The sequence below is a fragment of the Corapipo altera genome, unplaced genomic scaffold, assembly GCF_003945725.1.
Source record: "Corapipo altera isolate COAL_440 unplaced genomic scaffold, ASM394572v1 22b, whole genome shotgun sequence".
Lineage (NCBI taxonomy): Eukaryota > Metazoa > Chordata > Aves > Passeriformes > Pipridae > Corapipo > Corapipo altera.
This window is the reverse complement of record NW_020884876.1, coordinates 19,628,637-19,651,392: the sequence shown is the minus strand read 5'-3', so window position 1 is coordinate 19,651,392 and position 22,756 is coordinate 19,628,637. Positions and strand designations below refer to the sequence as shown.

At 38.1% G+C, this 22,756-nt stretch overlaps 1 protein-coding gene across 3 annotated transcripts in view; it reads right to left on the bottom strand.

The window, feature by feature from the left end:
• Window positions 1-10,308: 10,308 nt before the first annotated feature.
• The window catches only part of FBXW7 (F-box and WD repeat domain containing 7), a 179,693-nt gene continuing 167,245 nt past the window's right edge, over window positions 10,309-22,756 (bottom strand). For all 3 annotated transcript variants that reach the window (XM_027635841.1, XM_027635842.1, XM_027635843.1), the window contains 5 exons: window positions 22,281-22,394; window positions 18,992-19,173; window positions 17,706-17,931; window positions 13,394-13,604; window positions 10,309-12,351 (listed from right to left, as the gene is read on the bottom strand). In XM_027635841.1, the coding sequence (XP_027491642.1) occupies window positions 12,083-12,351; window positions 13,394-13,604; window positions 17,706-17,931; window positions 18,992-19,173; window positions 22,281-22,394 (1,002 nt within the window). In that variant the 3' untranslated portion in view covers window positions 10,309-12,082. The remainder of the gene's footprint in view (window positions 12,352-13,393; window positions 13,605-17,705; window positions 17,932-18,991; window positions 19,174-22,280; window positions 22,395-22,756) is intronic.

The following is a 22,756-nucleotide window of genomic DNA, read 5'->3' as shown; positions in this document are numbered from 1 at the left end:
GCTTACCCTCGTGGCATCATGCAAATGAACAGGACTGGGCACAGTGATCGGTTTGAAAGCTTACTGTATAGGTGCCTGAGTCCTCTGCAGAGGTGTTGTTGAGGATGTGCAACCTAAGGTATCTTGAGCATAGATCTCTCCAACCATTACATTGCCTTCAGAAGGTTTCTTTCTTTCTTTAACAGCAGCATGTAGATCAGTGTTCAGAGTTTGTGCTAATTGCTCAGCCATGGACAATTAAGTTAGGGCAAAATTTCAGGTCACTTTAAGAAAAACCAGTCCAGTCTGGCCCAGTGTTATGGTGATGTTTGCTGAGATGGATAAGGTGGTCAGAGGATGTAGCTCCTAAGTTGACTTGACTGATTACTGTTGCCAGAGGGGCTTGACCATCTGAATGGGGTCTGGGTGTCAGGTGAGAATAAGTGAGACAGGAAATGTGGGAATATAAGGAGTTGAAATGAGTTCAGCACCCCTGCTTTCCCTGACACCTTTTGAGACTGTAGTCTAACACAGTGTCTCCTGAGGTTTTAGCATCTCATCAGGATGCTTGGAGAGGCAGACCTTGCTCCTGGCCACTTGCTTCCATGTGCTGGCAGCTAACTGACCCCCTTGAGGCAGCTGAGCTCACTAACCCTCCAGAAAATTAACTGTTTCTAAAAATGTGAGTTCTCCAACTGTCTCAGCAGATCAGCTCAGCACTAGAGGCAGTTCCACGGGGCAGCAGGGTGTCTCTTTTAAGAGCAAACCTCAGACTGACCGCTATCCTGTGAAACAACTACCTGTCCTAGTTCCTTCCCCTGAGTTTGGACTGTGGTTTGGTGCTTGACTGATGCCTTTAGACTGCCTCTAAACCTAAAAAAAATAAAACTCACTGACTTACCTGTACCTAGATCTCTCCTGGTGTAGAGGAAGCTCCAGTGGAGTATTACAAAAGCTGCTTTGACATTCATGCTATCTTTTTGACAGAATAGTTACTGTACTTTTAAGAAACATCTTAATGTGCACATGGCTGTATAATTTACAAATTGCATATATCTAGCCCGGAACACTAAATTTTTTTTTCAGATGCTGTGATGCATTTTGTATTGCTTTGTTAGAGCATGAAATGTCAGTCTGAGAAATAGTGTTATTCCAATTTCTGTTGCTGGAGGTTAGTCATACAGGACTGTCCTCAGCAGAAGAGAGCACTGTAGTTCATACCAGCAATTCAGCTTTTATGTAGTAATAATTAAAAGAAAAAAGTTTGTATTTATTTACTGGTCAATTATCCAATTTTTTAAGATTGGCCTTTACAAGAAAATAAAATGAAGAGAAATGCAAAAGGAAAATCAGGTCATTAATGTACTTGTTGCTTCTAGCTTTTACTTCATTTGATTGTAAATTGTTTGCAGTAAAATTGCAAATTAGTAGCTTGGATAAAGCACTATAAATTCCTTCAATATCAGATTTAAATGAGGAAGAATTGGGCCTCTAACCTTCATGGAGTATAACTGTAGCTGGATGCATTCCTAGGGGCTTATTATCCAGTCCTCCATATTATATGCTTGAATTCTCAATTTCTTACTGTTTAATGCACATTGGATGGATGCTGGAAAATACCTAAGAAGATGTGAAATGGAAACTTAGGCAGTGGGATACATTTTCTACAAACACAGATGTCAGAAGGTGTGCCACATCCCACAGCAGGCTTCTGAATGGGAGCAGCTCTCAGAAAACCATGTTGCTTTCCAAGAGTAGTGCAAAATTTACATCCTGAGCTGGCAGAGGGAGAGACAAGGGTTATACTGAAAGTGAGTTTTCTATGTTTTGTAAGCAGGCAGAGCAGGTTGAAATAGCCATCCCTCCAGGAAAGGAAAAATACTGCACAAACTTGAATCAGTTGTCTCCATACTTCTTACCTAGTATATGGAAAGTGTCCTAAAATGTAGACAAAGTAAATTTTGGTTTAGTGTGAGATATTACTACTGTCACTCCATTTATTTTATAAGTAAGATAATTTCTTCCTGTTTATCACACAGCTAAAAAAACAATTCTTCCATTCATTGCCTGTGAAACAGTGTCTTTTGTTTGACCTGTATTGCTTTTACCAAAAGCCAAAGTGATAGGAAGAATAATCGTTATGGGCAATATCCTGGATTTTTAGAGAACAGCCATGAAGAAAGAGAGAGAGAGAGAAAAATCCTTTTATCTGTTTGTCTGTTGGGTGTGTGGTTGTTGTGGCTAGCCTAGAGGGAAGAGTCGGTGGCTGGAGTTATATCGGTGTTTGCTTCTGCTTCCCATACCCAGGTGTATGGGAAGAGGGTGCTTCTGTGATGAAGAAAATTTAAGCTCCAGTTTATGTGCTTATGACTGGATTCAGGTATTAATTAGAGAGCATAATTTGTTTGGAGAGTAAAAGACTGAAGGAACTCTTATCTTCCTATCAGAACAATTTTATCTGCATTATGCTGTCTGATAAACCAGATTGCTCAATGGGGGTATTGTGTGGATTTTTTGGATTTTCCAAGAGCAAATCAGAATATGCTGATATTAGACCCAACGTTTTTTTTCTTCTCTGGTGCACTCCTTATGTCTGTGGAAGAACTTCTGCACACTTTAGTGTCAGGTTTAGCTGCCTTTGTATGCTGTGTGGTGGTTCCTGTCAGCTGTATGGGGCACTAGTCTCATTGTCAGCAGGGAAGGCTTCTTTACCTCAGGCATTCAAGGTACAATACTAGTCACATGTCCTGCTTTTTGAACTTTGAAGCTCTGTCTAATTCTAAGTTCTTTTTCTGATCCAGGGTCCTTTAGCCTGGAAAGGATAAACACTCATCTGTTGTCAGCCTGGTTCAAGCTGGGGGGAAGTGTAGTAGCTGCTGTTCTGCTCTGTTTGTAAAACAACAAGCAAGAGCAAAAGACTTGAATAGAATGAGTAAAAATAAAAACAAAACTGTGAGGCAAGTCCTATTTATCTTTCTTGCTGAGTAATTGCAACTGTACAGTCTGTGAGTATAGTATATACAGAGTTTGGACTGTGTATTGAGTGGGAATACATTTACAAGGAGAGGAGGTTACCTGCAAAAGTTAAGAGTATCATTAAGGTGAAATGAATTCAGGACATAAAAGATACGGGGGATGGGGGCTTTGGGTTTGAGTTTTGTTGGTTTGGCTTCTTGTTGTTGTGTGGGTTTTGTTTGTGTTTGTTTTTACTGCTTTTTGTTCTGCAAAGATGAGGATGTCTTATCTGTGACTTTGGTGCTTTGGATACTGTGTCTGTCTTAATAGTTTCTTATCCTTTTGAATGAAGTTATGTTGGTTTAACACTATGCAGAAGCCAAGTCTCAGAGAAGTGCTGGATGTCCCTGGCTTTTGTCAATTGGATATATTGTGCCACTAGAACAGTAAAATTTCAGCAGTGGCAGGATAGTATACCCAGTATGCAGTCACATCCTATGATGGCTCTGGAGCTTCTATTGCTTATGCTGTCACTGCATATTAAGAATTAGTGAGCAATGTGCACTAGATTGTTTTAGACATGGTTTATATATTATTCCTAACATACCCTGACAGACTGTGCTATCCCAGCTGCGCTGTGTTGGTAGGACCAGAAGGAATATCAGCCGCTGTTGTTAAGTTTGGAATATAGGTTCATTTGTAGCCTCAAATTCTTATTTACACAGAGCTTTATAAAACAGGCATCTGTTGGGATGATCAGTTTTTGTCCAGAGGTGAATCTGTCTAGAGGCATGTTACCAAAACTAACCTCCAAATACTGAACAGATTTAAAAAACCATGTATCAACCATGTTTCATAATGAGGAATGTTTTCAAAATTGTCTTTACACACTAAATTTCTTAAATAGCAAGAAAACATATAATTTTTAAAGAAAATACTAACTTTTGGCAGAAAGCATAGGAAAGAATGCTTGATGAGTATTGAATTATGCTTGTTGCTCAGTTGTTCATGAAATTGGTGGTAGACCAGTCTGTGCTTAAGAGGGCATGATCCTATTGCTGTTGGACCATTTGAGTCATTTGTGGACTGCGTGTAGACTAACATTAGAAGCAGACATGCTTCTAACTAACATGGTGAAGCAGACAAAGAAATGAATTTTTCTAAGTGTTCTATATTTGCTTCTCATCTGGCTTATGTATCTCCTGTATATCTTATATGTATAGAGTGGTGTGAAAAAGACTCTAGCTTGCCAACTCAGATCTTGGAATGAAGGAAGAGAGGAGAGCTGGCTATGACAGTTCTAAGCAGAGATGTTTGCGAATGGGAAAGATGAAGAAGATTAAAAAATGTGGAAAATAGGGACATGAATGGTAAAACATGAAAAGAAAAACATAGGGAACAGGAGAAAGGAGGAAGGGAAACATAAGGAAATTGAAATGCAAGTGTCAAAGAAAAGAGAAAATACGATAAGCAAATAGAGGAAAACATAAAGCTTATTTAGTTGTCAAGTCTTTTTTTAAATATGTAAAACTCTCAGTATTTCAAGATGTGATTGTGCATGTATAGAAATTAATATGTAGTTTGAGCCATTCTAAATTTAGGCTGTAATCTTATATTTTTCAAATCAAATTGGAGACCTCTGGGTTTAGTGGGACCATATTCCATTTAATTGTAGTAACAGATGGACACCTTAGTGGTATCTCACACAGAGCATTCCTTCATCTTATTGCTCCTCCGCCCTGAGTTGTCCCTATTGTGCCATATGGCCAACAGTGATAAATGGTGAAGTCTCCAGGGCTGATTTGGCTTGAAAACGACTGCCCACAAACAGGTGAATCCAGACAGATCAGTTATCTGGTTTTGAAATCTAAAAATGTGTGTGAGACTGAAGGTTGGACACAAGGAACATCATGTTACTATGGTGTTTTGGGTTAAACTGGGGTATTTGAAGTGTGGCAGTAGAATAGTATAGACAGCATCCAGTGCATGCCTAAAGCATGTGCTAAGTCACAATAGAAACACCAATAGAAAAATGTTTCTATAAAACTTGTTTATTTGGAACAATGTGTATACTAGCTAATTGAAATATTCACTATTCACTTCTGTCAACAGAGAATTGACAGGAGGAACACCAAAGCAGACAAATTGTCTGAAGGCACATTTTTGGAGCCCTGTCTAGTATGCAGCTTTTGAGTTTTTCCTTTTTCCAAACTATAATGTGAACATTTACAATCAGCAATGAAATGTATCAGGAAACTTAAAAGCAAATGACAGTTGGAAAAGAGAGGGGAATGTAGTACTCAGATCTTCTGTATATCAGGGTAAAGGAAACATGTTTTATATTCTTTGTGCATCTGTAAAGCTGTGGTATTTTTAGAAATTCATTTCAAACTGAGGAGCTTGAAATAAAACTCCCATTTAGGAAGAGTTGTACTGCTCAGTTTACCACACTGGTATTTACAGCCATAATCTGAATCCTGTTCCTTAGAAATCATCAGTCTTCTAGAAGGTGTGAGCATCTTCTCACACTGTCAGATTTGAATATTTAATCTAGAGAATGAACTTGAGTTGAAATGCAACTCCTTTGGCAATGGAAACTGCCTTTGAAGTTTTTGAATCTTCTACATTCCATGTTTCCTGTTTTAAATTAAAAGAACAAAGCACTCTCAAACTTGCTCTTGCTGTAAGCACCCTGCATCTCAGACATGAGGAACCAGACAGAAAGGAGGTCCGGGGGCATTTCATTCATCTTCCCATCAAACAACTGCCCAAGGGAAGAGAAGTTCATGTGAGTCAGAGCTAACAGGTAATTGTATCCTCAATTACAGGGCAGCCTGGCTAACGGCTTCATTAAAAATCTTACTCCTATGCTTTGTTGATGACAATGATGAAATACCCCACAGTAGCCACTGTAGGACATAAAATTATGATGCCTTGGACAGAAAAAGCCCCAAATTCTTGGTCCCTGCCTTTCTCTGAATTTCATATGTAATTTCTGATCCAGCTTACATAGACCTTCCATGTTTTTCCACTGTCCTGTGACCATGATCTCTCCCAGCTTCCAAGCAACAAGACTCATGATCCTACTTAAACTGTGAAGCTTCTTAGGATGTGCTTATTTTGTAGGCATGACTGAAAAACTAAGGAATTGAAATTTACTTGAAACTTACCTAATTGCATGAGGTCTAGAACATTATTTTTAGTCTTGACTCAGGCTGGGAATCATTTTAGCAACACTGATGATGAATCTCTCGCTCTGGGGTGAATGATGTCTTGTCATCTTTATGTACTACATTGGAGCACTCAGTGTTGGACTAAAGGTTGTGCTGTCCCTGTGCAGAAAGTGGCAAAATGTACAGTGTAGGTTCCAGCAACAGAGAGATGCAGAAGAAAGACAAAAAGCTCAGTTTATCTTTCACCAAAACTATTGCTACCACATAAGGTCAGACAAGATCAGTTTGTCAGTAGGGATCAGGTAGTTGAAGTTGGATCTAAGTGAGGCAGATGTGAGGACAAAAGAGAGCTGGAAGATGCCTTTGGCCAAGTCTCAGTTGTCTTGTATAGTCTGTAATTTAGAACTACTGCTGGATTGGCAACTGCTGTGATTAAGGATTTCTTTCATCTCTCGTTCTTGGGGAGATTTTGTCCTAGCTAAGTAATGCTTTTATAGGACTCTTATGTCCCAGCTGGGCTAGAGCAATGCAGTACACATGGGCATAGAGCCATTGGTTCTTAGGCGACTGCAGTCACACAGAGTGCTGCAGCATTTCCCCTCAGCAGCTCGTACTCGTGGTAGCACAATGCACCATTTCTTTTCTCTGAAGTACTGCTGCAGCTGCTGGGCCAGTTGGCAGCCTGAACAGGGAACAAGAGCCTGTACTGGCTGCCGACTTTTTGGTGACACCTAGTTTGTCAGACCCTCTCTCAGAAGGGATCTGGAACAGCTTTTATGTTAAAACAGCTGTTGTATTTATAAACCTGCACTGATGCTTGAAGAGGTGTTTGAAAAATTGTATATGCCATTTTTAGATGAGGTTTGAAAAACTTGGTGTATATCGTATAGATCATATACTTCACATATAATCATAAACATCATATATCATCATAAAATGCTAAATATCATTACACAGCATGTATATCTTTGCACAATGTGAGGGATCAAGGTTATAGATAAAATGGCAGAAGATGGAAAGTAAATAGTATTCCCACTTTTATTAAAGATTTATTTGTTGGTATGGCTTGGATATTGTCTTGTAAGTAATGAACTGTTGTTTTTCAGAGTGACACAAGTAATTACTGGCAAGTTTTCTTTTTTTATTTTATTATAATTTGGTTCTTTTGCCCAGTTACAGTGTTTCATGGTTTCTTTTTCTGAATGATCCAAGTGTTGACTTACTGGTAGAGAACTTTGGCCAGACTGATTGTGAAAGATTTGTATTTCTTTTTAACAGGATTCCATAAGCTGATCAGAAGAACCTGTGCATAAGCATGCTGAAAGAGTTGAGAGCATCTGAGCATTTTTCCTCTGGCAAAAACTCAAAGTGGTATCAGGCAGATTTTGCTTGGATGGGTGCTGGTTGCTGATTATGAATGAGGAGCCAGGGAGACGATCCTCTCTGTGGGAGAGGATTTGCTGATGGTTATACCCACACCAGCAATTAGCGCTGTGCAGCAGCAGCAGAACTGTCCTGAAGACTTAATGTCCACATGAATGTATTTCTGAGGTGTTGGACTAGTGCTGGTTTGGTCTCACGTGCTCCTCTAGTGGCTTGAATGCCTGGGGTGTGCTCCTGGAGAGCTGCTCCAGATTTAGTTACACCCTGCAGGAATCCTGTTTGTGGGCTCCGAGGCACCAGTGTGTTCTACTGGGAAAGCTGCTGATCTGAACTACAAATTGATGTAGACACAGCTGTTAAATGTCTAATCCTATCTCTCAAATAAGTAAATTGAGACCACAGAAACAGGCTTTTGGAGAAAGTGGCAAACTAATTCTGACTTCCTGTTAGCTAAAATCAAGGTCCACTAAGAATTAATATCTAGTAAAAAAAAAATGTTAATACTGTTGACTTGGTTTCAGATACAAGAGAAAATAAGAAAGCTCTTTCTGGGGCTAAAACTAAAAGAAAAAGGGAAATCAGCATGAAAACCAGAGGGTAGAGACACCAGAAACATTAGTGCTATTATCTCTATAGGATAGCTGCAGGTATTTTGACATAGCCTATGATGACTAAGCCACTGGATTCAAGAAGTGCCTGCGTATTGAGAACATAAAGCTGTTATAGTCTTATACTAGTATTCTTAAATGCTTTTGTTAAAAAAACCCCCAAACACTCCACCCACAAAATTTATTACACAGAATGAGGATGCTTCCTAAAGTCTCACTTGAAGCACGTCCTGCCAAACTGAAGACCTCATTCTAAGTGAACTGTGTTATGGTGAGTACATCAGCAAAAGGGGAGTAATAAGGAGACTATAAAGAAAAGGTACTCAAACAGTTTCTTACACGTGGCATGTTTACTACAGGCCTATCTTTGAAATGCTGTCACTTAAATGAAGAAGTTTCTGCTTACTGAGCCATGTTGTTCAGATAGCTCATAAGCAACTCTTACAAACCTAAACAGACTTCACAAAATTAAAAGAAGTTTAAAGTGCTAACACAATTAACTTTGTGAAGTTGTTTTATTGAATGGAAAAACCTTTTTTAAAAAGTATTTTTAAGTACTGTGTTGGTTTTTGTATTTAATGTGACAGTCAATCATATCTTAACTTTGCAGCCAATAATTTTTTTTGAACATAAATCTGTGATGAATGAAGCTGAAAATACAGTTTGCTTAACAAGTTCAAGTTATTCTGTGTTAATTTGAACATAAGATAGTGTTGGAACTACTGTCAACCAGAAAACTTCTCAATTCTGGCTAAGGACATTTTCCTCCTGGTCATATTGGCTGCTTGAAGCGTACTTGAACTGATTGTACACCTTGAACTGATTTGGATTTGTTAGTTTTCCTCTTCTGTCATTTCACTCTTCCGCCCTGATTTGTATTCTGCCCTCCAGCACATTACTCATAAATCTCTCATTCTCCTGCACCATCAGGCCAGTGCCTTTGCTCTTTGAAAACACGTTGTTGCAATTTCTACAAATCATGGAAGAAAATTACATAATCTTAAAAGCTATTGCTCTGTTCCCTGCATTAAATATTCATATTTTTATCCTTCTTCTTCTTCCATCCCCTCTCACAAGTACTTCAGCCCAGACTGACGCACCTTCTCTTATCAGGGGGGCTCAGTCTTGGCCTGCATTCTCAGCAGAACAAAACAAAGTCCTGGCAATCTTTCACTGTCATTTTAGGAAAGGATTAGCTCTTTAATTGTTTTTACCTAAATACCGAGACAATCATAGCTTTTATATAGTCAGTGCTTGCTGCAAGGGTTTTTTTTCCTTAAGCACTAACTCAATGAACAGATTTTTACAATTTGGAGCCTTTCAGTCAGTTCGGATGGCTTTTTAATCTCTAGAGGCCAGATGGAAGCATGATCCTTCACCATTGCTTGTTTTGCATAATGCAGGGATTGGAACTACATTTCAATAGCACATAGTCATAGATGTGTAAGTATACAAATATTTTTCTTTTCCATCTATGTATTTTCTAATGTTTTGGTCTGGTTTGCTTTAATGACAGCTTTCCACAGGGAAAAGCTGTCACAAACAAGCAAATGCTGTGCCCTGACAGAAAAGCTTACACGGAAGAAAACAATGATTTTGGTCAAGGAGATTTGAGAGAGAAACTGACACTCAAGTGCTAAGTTTCTGAGACAGATGATGACTTACCTTGGTTTCAGGGCACTGATAAAACTGCTGTTGGACTGATGTGGAATGATGTTTTTTTGTTGTTGTTTTTTTTTTTTTCTCTCGTCAGAAGCTTTATTCCAAGCTCTCCAACAATCCTAACTTTGATTTTAGTTGTATTTATGCATTTATTCTTTGCTGTCAAATGTAATCAACTGATTGAAATCCATAAATAATAAACATCAAGTTTCAATTTAAGATGCAGTAACAAGATGCTGTCAGAAGAAGTTTTACGTACTTGAGCAGCTTTTTATAGCTAACTCCCTCCAGAGTAAAGTCCTGACACATTCTTAGTGATAGGGAGCTAATGTCTTTCCTGCACGTTTGTGGAAACCCATGTGACAAATCCTATATGGCAACTGAAGGAGAGGACACTTGCACACCTGTTTGTGGAAGGGTTATATAAAAAGTCCTGGGACATATTTTAGCATCTATCAGTAAGCTGAGCAATTTGACCTGCTTTACCCTTTATAGGATAAATGATATTAAATTAACAACTAGAAAATAATAATAAAAAAAAGACATACTAACATGAAAAAACACATTTTATTGCACTTAAGTTATAAGAAAATAAAATTTCTAAGTGAATCAAACCATAGACACAATCCCTTTAAAGGTTGTTTTCCTCCATCATGTCAGGTTGTTACATAACTAAAATTATCCAACTGGAATCTGATTGTTTTAAATCAGACTATAAATAAAACAAAAACAAAAACAAAAAAGGAGGAAAAAAGATCGCCTAGGATACAGTGTTAAACCACTTTCACAGTTCAGCTTGAGTTGTGGCTCTTGGAGAATGAGGCAAACCATTTGACTCTCGTTTCTCATTTTGTTTGCATGTGACATCTTTACAAAAACGTAAGTTTTTGCTCTGTCAGTTCCTCCCAGCACTAACTGTAACAGTTGTTTTTTTCTCAAATACTGTAAAACACTAAGACTGACCAGCAACTTTATTTTAATTTTTGTATTTTATAATATTTTTAAAAAATTTTGTCAGTTTTTTTAATGTATGTTCATTCCATTCACCACAGCCCTCACAAAGAAAAATTTCCCCACAGAACAGGCTGCAATAGCTTTGTTCCAAGGAATGTGTTTTAATTTTTGCCCAGAAAAAAGAAAATAAGCTTTGCACACACACTCAATTCTTTATTTGCAGGCAAACTTCACTCTTAATTGTCTGAAACTCTTCCACTCTCAGCCTCTTAGAGGCACAGTTGGCTCAAGTTTCAGTGGCAAAAAGTCTTTTTCTGTAACCAAACTAGAGCAAATTTGGAATTCAGTCTGGGACTAAAACGTCACAGCAGAAAAAAAAATAAAAAAAAATAATTTGCTTTTCTTTCTTTCATTTAGCAGCATAAATAAGTTTGGCCACTGGGAATACAGTACAGGGGTGGGACAACAATCCCGTAATTGAAGACCTACTTCTAGCACCAGCATTGCGAATTAAATCCATCAGAGGACTCTCAAAACCCAGGACAACTTGCCACCTCAGAGCAACTTATGCGTTGAAGAGTGTAGATGGAAGCAACAGTAAATAGATTAAACAGAGGCTAATACTGTGATTGACATTGGCAATGGTTGGCAAAAAAAAAGAGGAATAAAAGAAAAAAAAGAAAAAGCTCTGATAAAACTGTACAAAACAATTCACAGTAATATTTTAGCTTTTCCACACCAGGAATGGACTCTTTGTTTTCGTTTTTGTTTGTCTTTTTCATTGCAGATGCTCTCTAGTTTTTGAAAGTCAACCAGTGACTGCTCACAGAGGTTGGAAGGGACCTTGGAGGTCCAGTCCAACCCCCTGCTCAGAGCGGGGCTAAGGGACAGCGCGTTGCTCGGAGGGGCTGCCGGGACCCAGGGTGGCCCAGGGGTGCACGAGCAGGCTCGCCTGTGCAGCTTATTTCAAGATCTTTGTGGTAAAATAACTTGTTAACAAGAACTGTAACATTTTTCTTTTTCACTCCAAATTGCTCAAGGAGCAGTTGGAGGAAAGTAAAGAAATTAATTGCACCTGGTTTCATTTCAAAAGTTGGATTTTTGCAAAGCTGCCCCGGTCAAAAGTGTAGCCTTTTTATGTGACGAGACAGCAAAAGCCTCTCTTGTCAGTTATAGTTTGTCATCTTTGTCTTCTCCTTCGTAGTCTGTAGGTCTTTAGGATCTGTTGCCCCAAGGCAACATCCTGCACCACCAAGGACAAGGGATTTTTTCCTTTTTCTTTTTTTTCTTTTTTCTTTTTTTTTTTTTCAGGGGGGAGGGAAAGGAGAACATCGTCTACACGTTTGGACAAATTCATCTTTCTGCCCTTCACTTCATATCGACGTCAAAGTCCAACACCAGCAGCTTTGTTTCTTCAGTCCCATTGCGGCTCCCAACCGCACACACCAGCTTTGTGTTAGAAGCTCTGATTCGCCACACGACGCCTCCACTTCCCCCACTCTCCAATGTGACTAGATTTCGGATAAATTCACCCGTTTTCAAGTCCCAAAGTTTTACAGTTCCATCATCTGAGCTGGTAATTACAAAGTTCTTGTTGAACTGTAAACAGGTCACAGCACTCTGATGCTTGTTGGGACCTGTAAATAGTAAACAAAAACATTTTTATTTGTAATTAATTAGAAAGCAATGGCAGGCAGCACTGCATCTAGAATAAATACCTAGCTATTTGCATATAGTTCTTTTACAACTATTATAGAACTATCCATTATAACTCCTGATTTTGTACATTTAAAGGTACAGAAGCCTTTCCATACTTTCAAAAAGTGAAGGCAGGTGTAGAAAAATCCCCCAGTATTTCCTTCTTTGTTTCAGTGACCTCACTGTGTTGTATACAAACAGTAGGGCAAATGTGCTCTTGGACACTGATGAATATGAACTTAGCCATCTTGAATGAGGTGACTGCTCTAAGAGTTTGTCTCCAGGTCCCTTTGAAGTGTTGTTATGAGATTACTCCATCAGTAAATATTGACAGTTATATACTGACACATAAATAGATACTGTTAAAACAGTAGAGTTTGTTTTATAGGGAAATTTAATTTTCTGCTCCAGCCAGTGATGCTGCATATGATATATGGGAATGATATAAGACCTTTTTTGTGGGGAGAAACAAAACCATGAGTTTGTGTGCACAATGCCTAAGTGGCAAATGTCAAAATAGAAACAAGAATCTTTCTTCTTACTGAAATAAAGAAAACATCTTCCACTTGCATCTCCTGATTTATTGCAACCGACAGTGTACTTTGCCTCTCGATCCAATTAATCAGTAGGCTTTGAAACATCCAAGTGACCCCTAAATAAATACATTGACTGACTATTTTGAGATGTAATTTCCTACATATTTCTGTGGCTTATTAGGCTAATATACCCATAGCAAATTGCTATCAGTCCAGACCATCTGCCTTTCATAATAGGCAAGTGATTTGAATAGATTAGATTAAATACATTTTGTTCTTCTAGTTCAGAAAAGGATCATACAACTGTCATCAGAAAAGTATTTCAGTTTTAAGTGGTCAATGCCTGTTTCTTTGCATGTAATTATTTTTAAGGTTTTTTTTATTAGAATCTGCAGCACAGATTACTGCAGGCTGCTTGATTTACATAAGGGTAGTTTAAGCTTACCTTGCAATGTCTGTAAACATTGTCCTGTTTTAATGTCCCAGATTTTGACCGTAGAATCGGCATTCCCAGACACAAGTATATTGTCCTTGAGTTCCATTCCACTTGTGAGTGACTGGTGGCCTGTTAGAGTGTGAATGCAGTTGCCCGTCTCCACATCCCAAACTCGGATGGAAGTGTCAAGAGATCCACTCACAACATGGATACCATCAAACTACAAGAAAGGTAAATCTATTACAAACAATTATAATAGGATCTTACGAAGAAGGCTATAAAGCATTTCATTCACTAAGTGGTGCAAGGTGAGATACGGTATATATTCGGAAACTGCATTACAAAGTAAGAATTCAGTCCAAGTAGAGATGGCCACATTTGATACCAGAGGAGGGGACTCATGGTTAGACATATGGGCTATCAAGTTTGTGGTTCAAAACGAGACTCTGAACCACTGGTCTTTTAAATGTAATACAACTCCTTTAAACACAGCAGAATCCTGACTCCACTGCAGGTGTGCAACAGTAAGAGAACCTAGCTTTCCTAATACAGACATTAACAAGCAACCCTGCTTTTTACAAGTCAGAGGGAGTTTAAGCTGGAGAAGGGCAACAACATTAGTCCAGAATCATCCACACAGAAGTCAAAACATAGAAAAATGGAAGGAATGTAATGGAAAAATGTGGGGTTTAGCCATTTTATAATCCTAATTGTGTACAGTAAGGAACTTTTAACTCTCTATAGTCATTATAGGGAAAGGCATACAGGCTAAGATATGAAACACTTTTGACCAAGAGGACTGAACATGCAGAGAATAGAAAGGTAGAAAGGAACCTGAATTATAGTGACAATGACATAAGAGTCCAGAATTCTCAAAAAAGGAAAAAAGCAGTAGAATAAAACCGGTGGGCTTCAAGGAGGAATACTTTAAAAAAAAAAGACTTTCTTCCCATGAGGTTTTTATATATCTGTTCTCTGAGGGGAAGAAGAGTTCAGGATAGTTGGCACTTTCTTAAAGACACAAACTATCCTTGTGTGAAGTAAAGATAGGAAGTGTAGTAAATTACCAAGACCCACTTGGCTAAAGCACAAGGAATTGTACAAAAAGTAGAAACTAGATCAATAGATCTGTATAAAAGAGCCCACTGGGACACAACCAGAAAGGCAGGGCACAAACCAAGATAAAACTAGCAAGACCCATTACACTATTCTGTAAAAAAAACCCCAAAAAACCAAAAAAAAAACCCCAGCAAAAAACAAAGCCAAAAAACCACACCAAAGGCCAAAACCAAACATACAAACAAAAAAAAAGCTCATTTATCCACAGCAGGAAGGAAACACCGAGTGAGGCCAGCTATTTAACTTTCTTTGCTTCAGTCCTCAGCCATCTGAGTGTAGGCTTACAGCACTAACACCACTAACAACTGAGCACAAGCTTTTGCTAGAATGGGGGGGGGGAAATCACATAAGGTAAGTTGTTTTAAGACAATCTCAGAGACATCTGCTGCTATCCATGGAAGACAGACAAGCTTCAGATGGCAAATACAATTCCTTTCTTTACTGAAGGAGATGATGATGGGAGATGGGGAATTATGGATCAATCAGCCTAACTTCAATTTCCAGAAGGAACTTGTAATGCAGTAAGAAGCAGCAAACACAGATTTGTGGGAAAATGATCTTAACCAATATGTTTTTTTTCTTTGACAGAATAAAAAGCCATGGGAAACAGCAAATGTCTTGGTTGTATTTTCACAAAGAGGGAGGCAAATTTGAGGCCAGGATACTATGCCATTCAGAATTTTGTTCACAGTACTATTGGAGATATCAGAAAAGAGTTCCAGAGAGGTCTGGCATTTACTACTTTCATCAGGATTTGGGTGACATTTGAAACAGCAGAACTGAACCAAAGCAAAGAGTGTAGAAGTCAAGTAAAAACTGTGAAGATCTGAGTTTGGAGGGGAATGAACGAAGGTACAGCTGCAACCTGGGAGAAGGACGCTTGGGCATGAGTCTTTATGTTTAAGGCAATATGACACTACTTGTCCATGTGGACTCGCTGGTACCTGATAATCGCAAAGAACAAATCCAGTTAAGGGAACTCGACTATCTGAAGCTGCTTCCTTTTATAAAACCTGCAGAAAACTAATATGATAGATCTTTGCAGTCAAACATGGCTGAGCATGGTACCTAGGTTCAAAAGAACATAGAGAGCAACTGGCACATACAGACTGCTTATCTGCTGTATGCACTGCATTTCTGGTGAAAATATACTAAAAAAGACCCTCTGGTATTTGAATGTAACGCATATAAAATAACTTTTCACTTCCAGTAAGCACTGATAAGACTTTGACTGGACTCTGTTTTGGGCTCCCTGTTTTCAAAAGAGGATGTGAACTAATTTGAGTTTAGATAAAAAGATAAGGAGTGCCAAGTAGCCTAGCAGACTTGGGTGGAAACGCTACAGAATGTTTTTCTTTCCTAAAAAGGACTAAACCAGATTGATGTAACAAATTTTGAATTCTTTTCCCCTTTCCCACAAACTAATTGCATTCCATGTACATAAGGTATTCAGAAAAAGAGCTTTCAGGCTGGGCATCAAGACAAACTGATGTTGTTACAGTGAAACAATGGTTTGGATCAGTGGTTTGGATCAACTGCTACCCACGAACCCTCAGAATCTTAAAGTAATCTCAGTGGATTACTTTAAAGGCAGATAGAAAGAGAAAGAAAAGTCAACACGTTCAGTAGTCTTCAACTGCTGCATAAGGATCTCTGGAAAATATTACATCTACAAATGGGGAAATATCGAGGTATATTAGAACCTGCCACAGAGCAGGGATAGGGAGAACTGGCTTATTCCACCTGATTATTTTATTTATGGGAGTTCTACTGTTTGGGGAGATTTCAGGCCAAAGGGCAGGAGCCACCAGGCAATTTTAAAGAATCTTTCTGTTCAAAACTGCAAGCACCTGTAGTCTCCAGCCTGCCTTCCCTCACCCCCCTCCCATTAGTTTCAGAACATATCAGTGTGTAACACAACCCAATTATTTGATCCATTATTACTACAGTATAAGAGCAAGACATGAATATTCATAAGCCAAAACAAGAGTCACTGGTGAAGATAAGGCAGAATAACATCTACTGTTCCCAAACTGCCCTATATGAAATAGAATCTTCAGAATATTTTTGAGAGATAGGTAGGTAGCACAGCATTTTTAACTTGTTTGCTGCTTGTCTAGAGAATACTCCTCATCATATCAATGTAAGAGAATGGCTGGAGATTTTGATAAATTTTGCTACATATTTTTGAGAAAGGAAACCAATTAGGTACTTTGTTAGCATTTAATATATTATGGTGAGATACATGAAATACACACTTTATGAAAAATGTCTCTAGCACTGAGCTTCATTTTCTGAGCCACAAACCAGAGCAGTTACATGCTGAATGCCATTTCCCAATTTTGAACTGTCTTTGTTAATTTCTTTTTCAAGTCCTGCCAGATTGTGGTGAGAACAGGCACAAGCATGAAATTAATTTCTTTCGCCTCTCAATGCCTGGAAGTGATGCTTTGACTCTATGAATGAATAAGATTTTTTTTTTTTGGTTAGTAAAGGTAAGAAGACCTGAGACATGAGGTCTGTGTGTATCTTTGCCAGCTTTGTGGGTAACTGGTAGGCAATAGAGAGATGCCACAAAGTAGCACCATAATAACCTGCTCCTACATTAACATGTTTCTGTTGAAAAAGCCTCACAGCTGTACATCTGCCTCTACTCAGAAAAGAGGAAGTAGAAGGCTGGAGTATTACATAGGATCATTAAAATCTTAGGTTCAGCCTTACTGTGAATTATAGCTTGGAACTGGAAGATGGGACTAGAAAATGAGGATAAACAGATGACTCAGAACATTAATACAATGCTTTTTTTTTTGGCACATTGTCAATAACTATATCCTTTATTTATTTAAGGCAGTAAGTTTAGAATTTCTTGGGTAAAGCAAAAACATAGCTCCATAATACATGCAAGATTTAAAAAAAATCCCAACCAAACAACCCATCTACCCACAAAACAACATAAGTTGGTGATATAAAGATTTGAGCTTTATTGTACTGGATCCTTTAAAAAAAATTCTACTCTAAAACATCTCAGTTTCTAAATTAGGATAGTGTAACAAAATGAAAGAGGGGCTTATCACAGATGCCTCTATATTCCTGTGGTCTGTATAATTCTGGAGTAGGTACCCACAATTTAATAAACAAGGCGAAATAAACTGACTTTAAATGTTATTTAAGGAAACTAAGGCAGCAGATGAAAATCACATACCTGTAATGAGTAGACTCTGTTAGTATGCCCTTGCAGTGTGTGCAGACAGGTCTCTGTCTCTGGATCCCACACTTTGACCATAAAATCATATGCACCACTTACAACCCTTCTGCCATCATATTGAACGCACCGAACTGCAGCTACGTGGCCCATCAGAACGTGTAAACACTGGCCCGTCTCTATGTCCCAAACTCTCAGCGTAGCATCTCGAGACCCACTGACCACTCTGGAGGAACAAGAAAAACCCCTCCTGTACTTAGCATTGGACATAAAAGTATTAAAACAATTAAACTTGGGTATACATCAGTTATGAGTTGTAATTTGGGACATCAGATAGCATTAGTCCACCAGCAATTGAAGATCAGGCTTGGTGTGACATTTTATTAGGGTCTCAAATGACTGGAGTGTTCTTCTTCCTTGCTCTACTTACCTCCTCAGGATATGTCTTTTTGATATAATTAGCAATCAGTATTTAAAAAGGCACTTCATTCCTGAACAGCAAAACGATGCCATAATTCTGTGGACTGTTGTATCTACCTGTGAAAGCTTATGAACATACTAAACTCCAGCCAGTGCTATGAGCATTCTGTTTTAATGACTGAGTTAACTAATTGTAACAATTAAATAAAGATCTTTAGAAGTTTTACTTTTAATAGAGTAACAGTTATTCTGCTTGACTTTTTTTTTTTTTCTCAATTTATACTATTAAAAGCTTTTTTAGGCAGGAACAGAAACAAGAAGGAATTAATATTAATAGAATTTATAATGGAAAAACCTCATCGTTCTTCAAAAAAGAAATGCAACCAACAAGCTCTCTGTCAGCAGCTCCATACCACAGTCAAGTAACAGAGCTTTGCAAATGTTTGTTGAATCAAGACGTGGTTTACTATTAAAAAATTCTGTTATAATCAGTTAAAATTCAAATAAAATACTGCAGTGACAATACTTAGAAAGTCATTTGTTTAAAATGAGTAAAAGTTTGTAGCACTGACAAAAGGAGAAATTACTCAGTGTGGGAGACTGGATCACAGTTTAACAAAGAATTAGCTTTGAAATAATGCAGAATGTGACTTTTTGAAGTACATGACTCAATTTTCAGTTCTTCATTTAGTATTCTTATGCTTTTGCTTCTATGAATCATCTCCTCCCTTATGTTGATTTATGTTTCGCCTGGTTTGTGTTTCACTCCATGCTGGATGAGGTACTCAAGTTTAACAAGCATTTTCTGTGCATACAAGTGTGTAAGTTACAGGTGAAGCCGTGGCTGTAACTGGACAAATCCGTACCTTTTCTCATGGAGATGCATGCAACGCACGGTGGAGGTGTGTCCGTATAAGGTGTGGATGCATTCTCCAGTCTCAGCATTCCAAACCTTCAACGTTCTGTCTGTAGATCCACTGATGATGATATTGTCCCTCATTTGTGATGACCAGACTCCACCTGTGTGCCCAACCAGTGTTCTCAAACACTGAAAAGAAACATTTTCCTTAGTTTACCTTTTTGACAGAGTTGAATGGAAACTTTAAGAAAAAGCAATCTTGGAAGTAACAGTTGGCTCTCATAGTAAGAGCCAGAATACCCTGGAGACTGCTTTCTGATTGAAAAAAAAAAAAAAAAATTCCACTTTTACAAAATATTAATCAAATTTGTCTCTCAATTGTTGGTACTTCAACTATAAGGAATTTTCCCTGTAATCTTCCCTTGACAAACTAAACCATATTTCCAAATTTCTCAATACAAGGACATGTTTTGCAGCCTTGAGTTGTTTTCCTGGCATTTTTCTGAGTCACTGCAGGATTTCCAATAGCTTTTTGAAGTGTGTTAGAAGTGGAGAGAGCCTTCACTTGGTAGTTTTACCACCAATCTATAAACCATATACTTTTGTTGTATTTTTCTGTTTGTTTATCCAAGAGACATCCCACTCTGTAAGCCTTAGCTACAACATCAATCCTGCAGAAAAATTCATGTTTCAAACCTTTTTCAGACTTTACTGTTGCCCAGGAGAGGATCCCACACTACATAAGCACAGCCTACCTTCTTTGATCCCAAATGTATGACATGATTTCTCACCATGTACAGACTGTTTGCTCACACCTACTTCTATAAAACCCCCATCCTCCCAGAACAATGACTTGTCTCTGTCTCTCAGCCTGTTTGCCTTACAAATAATGACTACATACACTTTCTCACCAGGCAGCAATAAATGGTAATTAGCACAGACGAGGAAAGATCCATGCAAGACTCCTCTAGAAAGATACTTCATGAAGATTCTGCATTTACTTTAACAACATGATCTCTATAATTACCCACTTTCTAACCCATTTAAATATGTGCCATGTTGATTTTTGCATTATTCTATTTTCTTCAGTTTTGTCGTGGGGATACAGTCATGCAGTGCACACAGCCATCTACTTCTGCACCATTATTTTTATCAGTCAAACCCGTAACTGCACAAGAAAAGAGGTCAAGGCAGTTTGAGGATATCTTTTTCTGTAATCTAATGCTAAGTGGCATTAATTGCCATGGCCTTCCTTTAACTGTTAGTTGACTCCTCTTGATGTAGTCCAATATTTTTTATCTGAGATAATGTATCCTAAATACCCAGTCTTTCAGTTTACTCCATGTAAACATTTACACATTTTAGCTTTCTAACTGTCCTGTCCTGGATCTTATTGTCCTCATACCTTTTGAAAAAGTGCTAATTTTGCCCCACAGGTTACTTTAGGAAAAAAAAAATTATCAAACATAGATTATCTGGCTCAACTGTAATAAGAAAAACCATAACTTTGGTAGTTGTTTAACATCCTTGTGAGTTTCTGCTGAAATATTCTATTATCACTGCATGCTGTATTTCCACCACATGAATTTTCTACCAAAGTAAGTATTTTTTCTGCATCAATGACAGTATACTAATTCCTATTGTTAATATCCTGTTCTTTCTTTCTGTTAATATCCTCAAGCATCCTTGTAAATGCCTTGCTTTTTTGCTGTACATAGATTTCCTGTTCTTTAACAATTTTTAAAGTCTTCTGCAATTCCTGGCTCCTTGCTTAATTCACTGCTATCAAATCCATCTTTTTCAGTTCATAGCTGTTAGTCACTTTTACAGTTCTTTTTTTCTTATTTCAACCAGTGTGCTCATATTTTAAGAAGTCATCCTGCTAAAGTAGTAAGAACACAGAATCCTTATTTTGGGCTTTACATCTGTCAAGGGAATTATTTAGTCATGTTCATTTGCACAAACCAACCTTTAGGGTTTTTTTATTTTATTAATTCTTCAGCATCAGTAAGCAGGAGGGCTGCTACAGCACGTTTCCATTTTTCATACACAATTCCTGGCTCTCTTAAAGGTTTAGAGTAAATAGTCACACTAGGTTTTGTAATTACTTTCAAAAAATTACTGAACAATAATTGTTAAGTCATGCTACTGTGCTCAATTTTATATATTTAAAGGAACATTTTGCTTTTGGGAGTATATGTACAAAGAAAGTATTTTTCATTTGTGTTTAGGTTGCCCTTTTCAATTAAAAAAAATGTAAATTTCTTTATGAGATCCTTCATTAGACAGTTTGTTGTAGAGAAGCCAACAGCAGCAGGGTGAGGCTGCCTATGGCTCTTAATTTTATTCTTACCCACAGTAGTATTAACAATCCCTTCAAGGATCTTCTGGGCGTGCAATGACAAATGTTTAATACACTCAGCTTCAACATTATGAAGTGGATACCTTTTACATTTAAACATGTTATTCTCAATAGTTGCCCTGTTGTTACCTGTACCATTAAAACCAAGCTAAGTACACACAATACCAGTCTAGAAGGAAAACGTTCTGTTTTTCCAAGGCCTTTTCTACATCCTTGGAGCATGGTCAGTCAGTCACCTCAAAACAAAAAACCCGTGGGCTGAGCAGCCATGATGTTCTAATGTGAGTGAAATGTTCAGTACTGTCTTTTTGATTGCACATACTGGTTTGCTTCTCTAAGCCAAAATTAAATTATTGAAGCTTATTAAATTCCTGACTGATCTGGATCTAATTTAATAGGAAATATTTAAACCTAAAGCAAGTTAATTTTTTTTTTTGTGGCTCAGCAATATAGTAGCTTAGAATTAAAAACAAACTCTGTATTTGAAATCAGAACAAGTAAAACAAACAGCACATTTCAAGAACTTGAAAACAACGGAAAAAATGCTAGAAGACAAGTGAGAAAGGGGGATCCAGAAGGGTAAATACAGCCTAAATTAAGCTTTAAGGAAGATAAAGTAATGTATCTGTCCAAATTCTTTAAAATCCATGTCACAAATGACTCCACAAGAATAGCAGAATTGCCAAGAGAACATGGATATATGCCAGTGGTAACATGAGCAGCATTGCAATTTCACATCAAGGTGACTTTTTTGAACTAGACAGGTTTCTGTGTGGGAAAAGGTGACCCACATGTTTACTTCTTCTGATTCTTGCCCCAGACGGCGCTAAAGGCCACCCTGCAAAGTGGTCTAATGGCACAGCAGCATTTTTGATGTGCCAGTGCTCTACCTGTAGCTCATTTCCTCAAGAATTCAGCAAAGCTGCCAAATTACCTTGCCTGTAACCGCTGACCACACTTTGAGTGTGTTGTCATCAGAGCCGCTCACTATCCGGTTCCCACAGAACTGCAGGCACGTGATCACGTGGTCATCGTGCCCTTTGAGCACCTGACAATGAAGAACATGAAAACATACAGTCACAATTTAACGCAGCAGATTAGAGAGAAGCAGAAGAAACAAAATGCTCCTCTGATTCATAAATTGCAAAATGCTAGAGGTTGCTTCAGTAATAATAAGGCCCCTTAATCCCATGTGTCAAGTCTAATTTACCGCCAGCTGGGACCAAAGAAGGTGTTTTCCTCCTTCCATGGAGTGATGCTGCATTGCTTAGCAAGCACACTACAGCTACGGTAAACCTCCTAAAAGTACCAGGAAAAATCCCTAACAAAAGTAGCCTGAATTAGTAACTGAACATTGCTCGATTCCTCTACAGTTATTCCATCTCTTTATTTTTCAGTTGAGTTACTGTT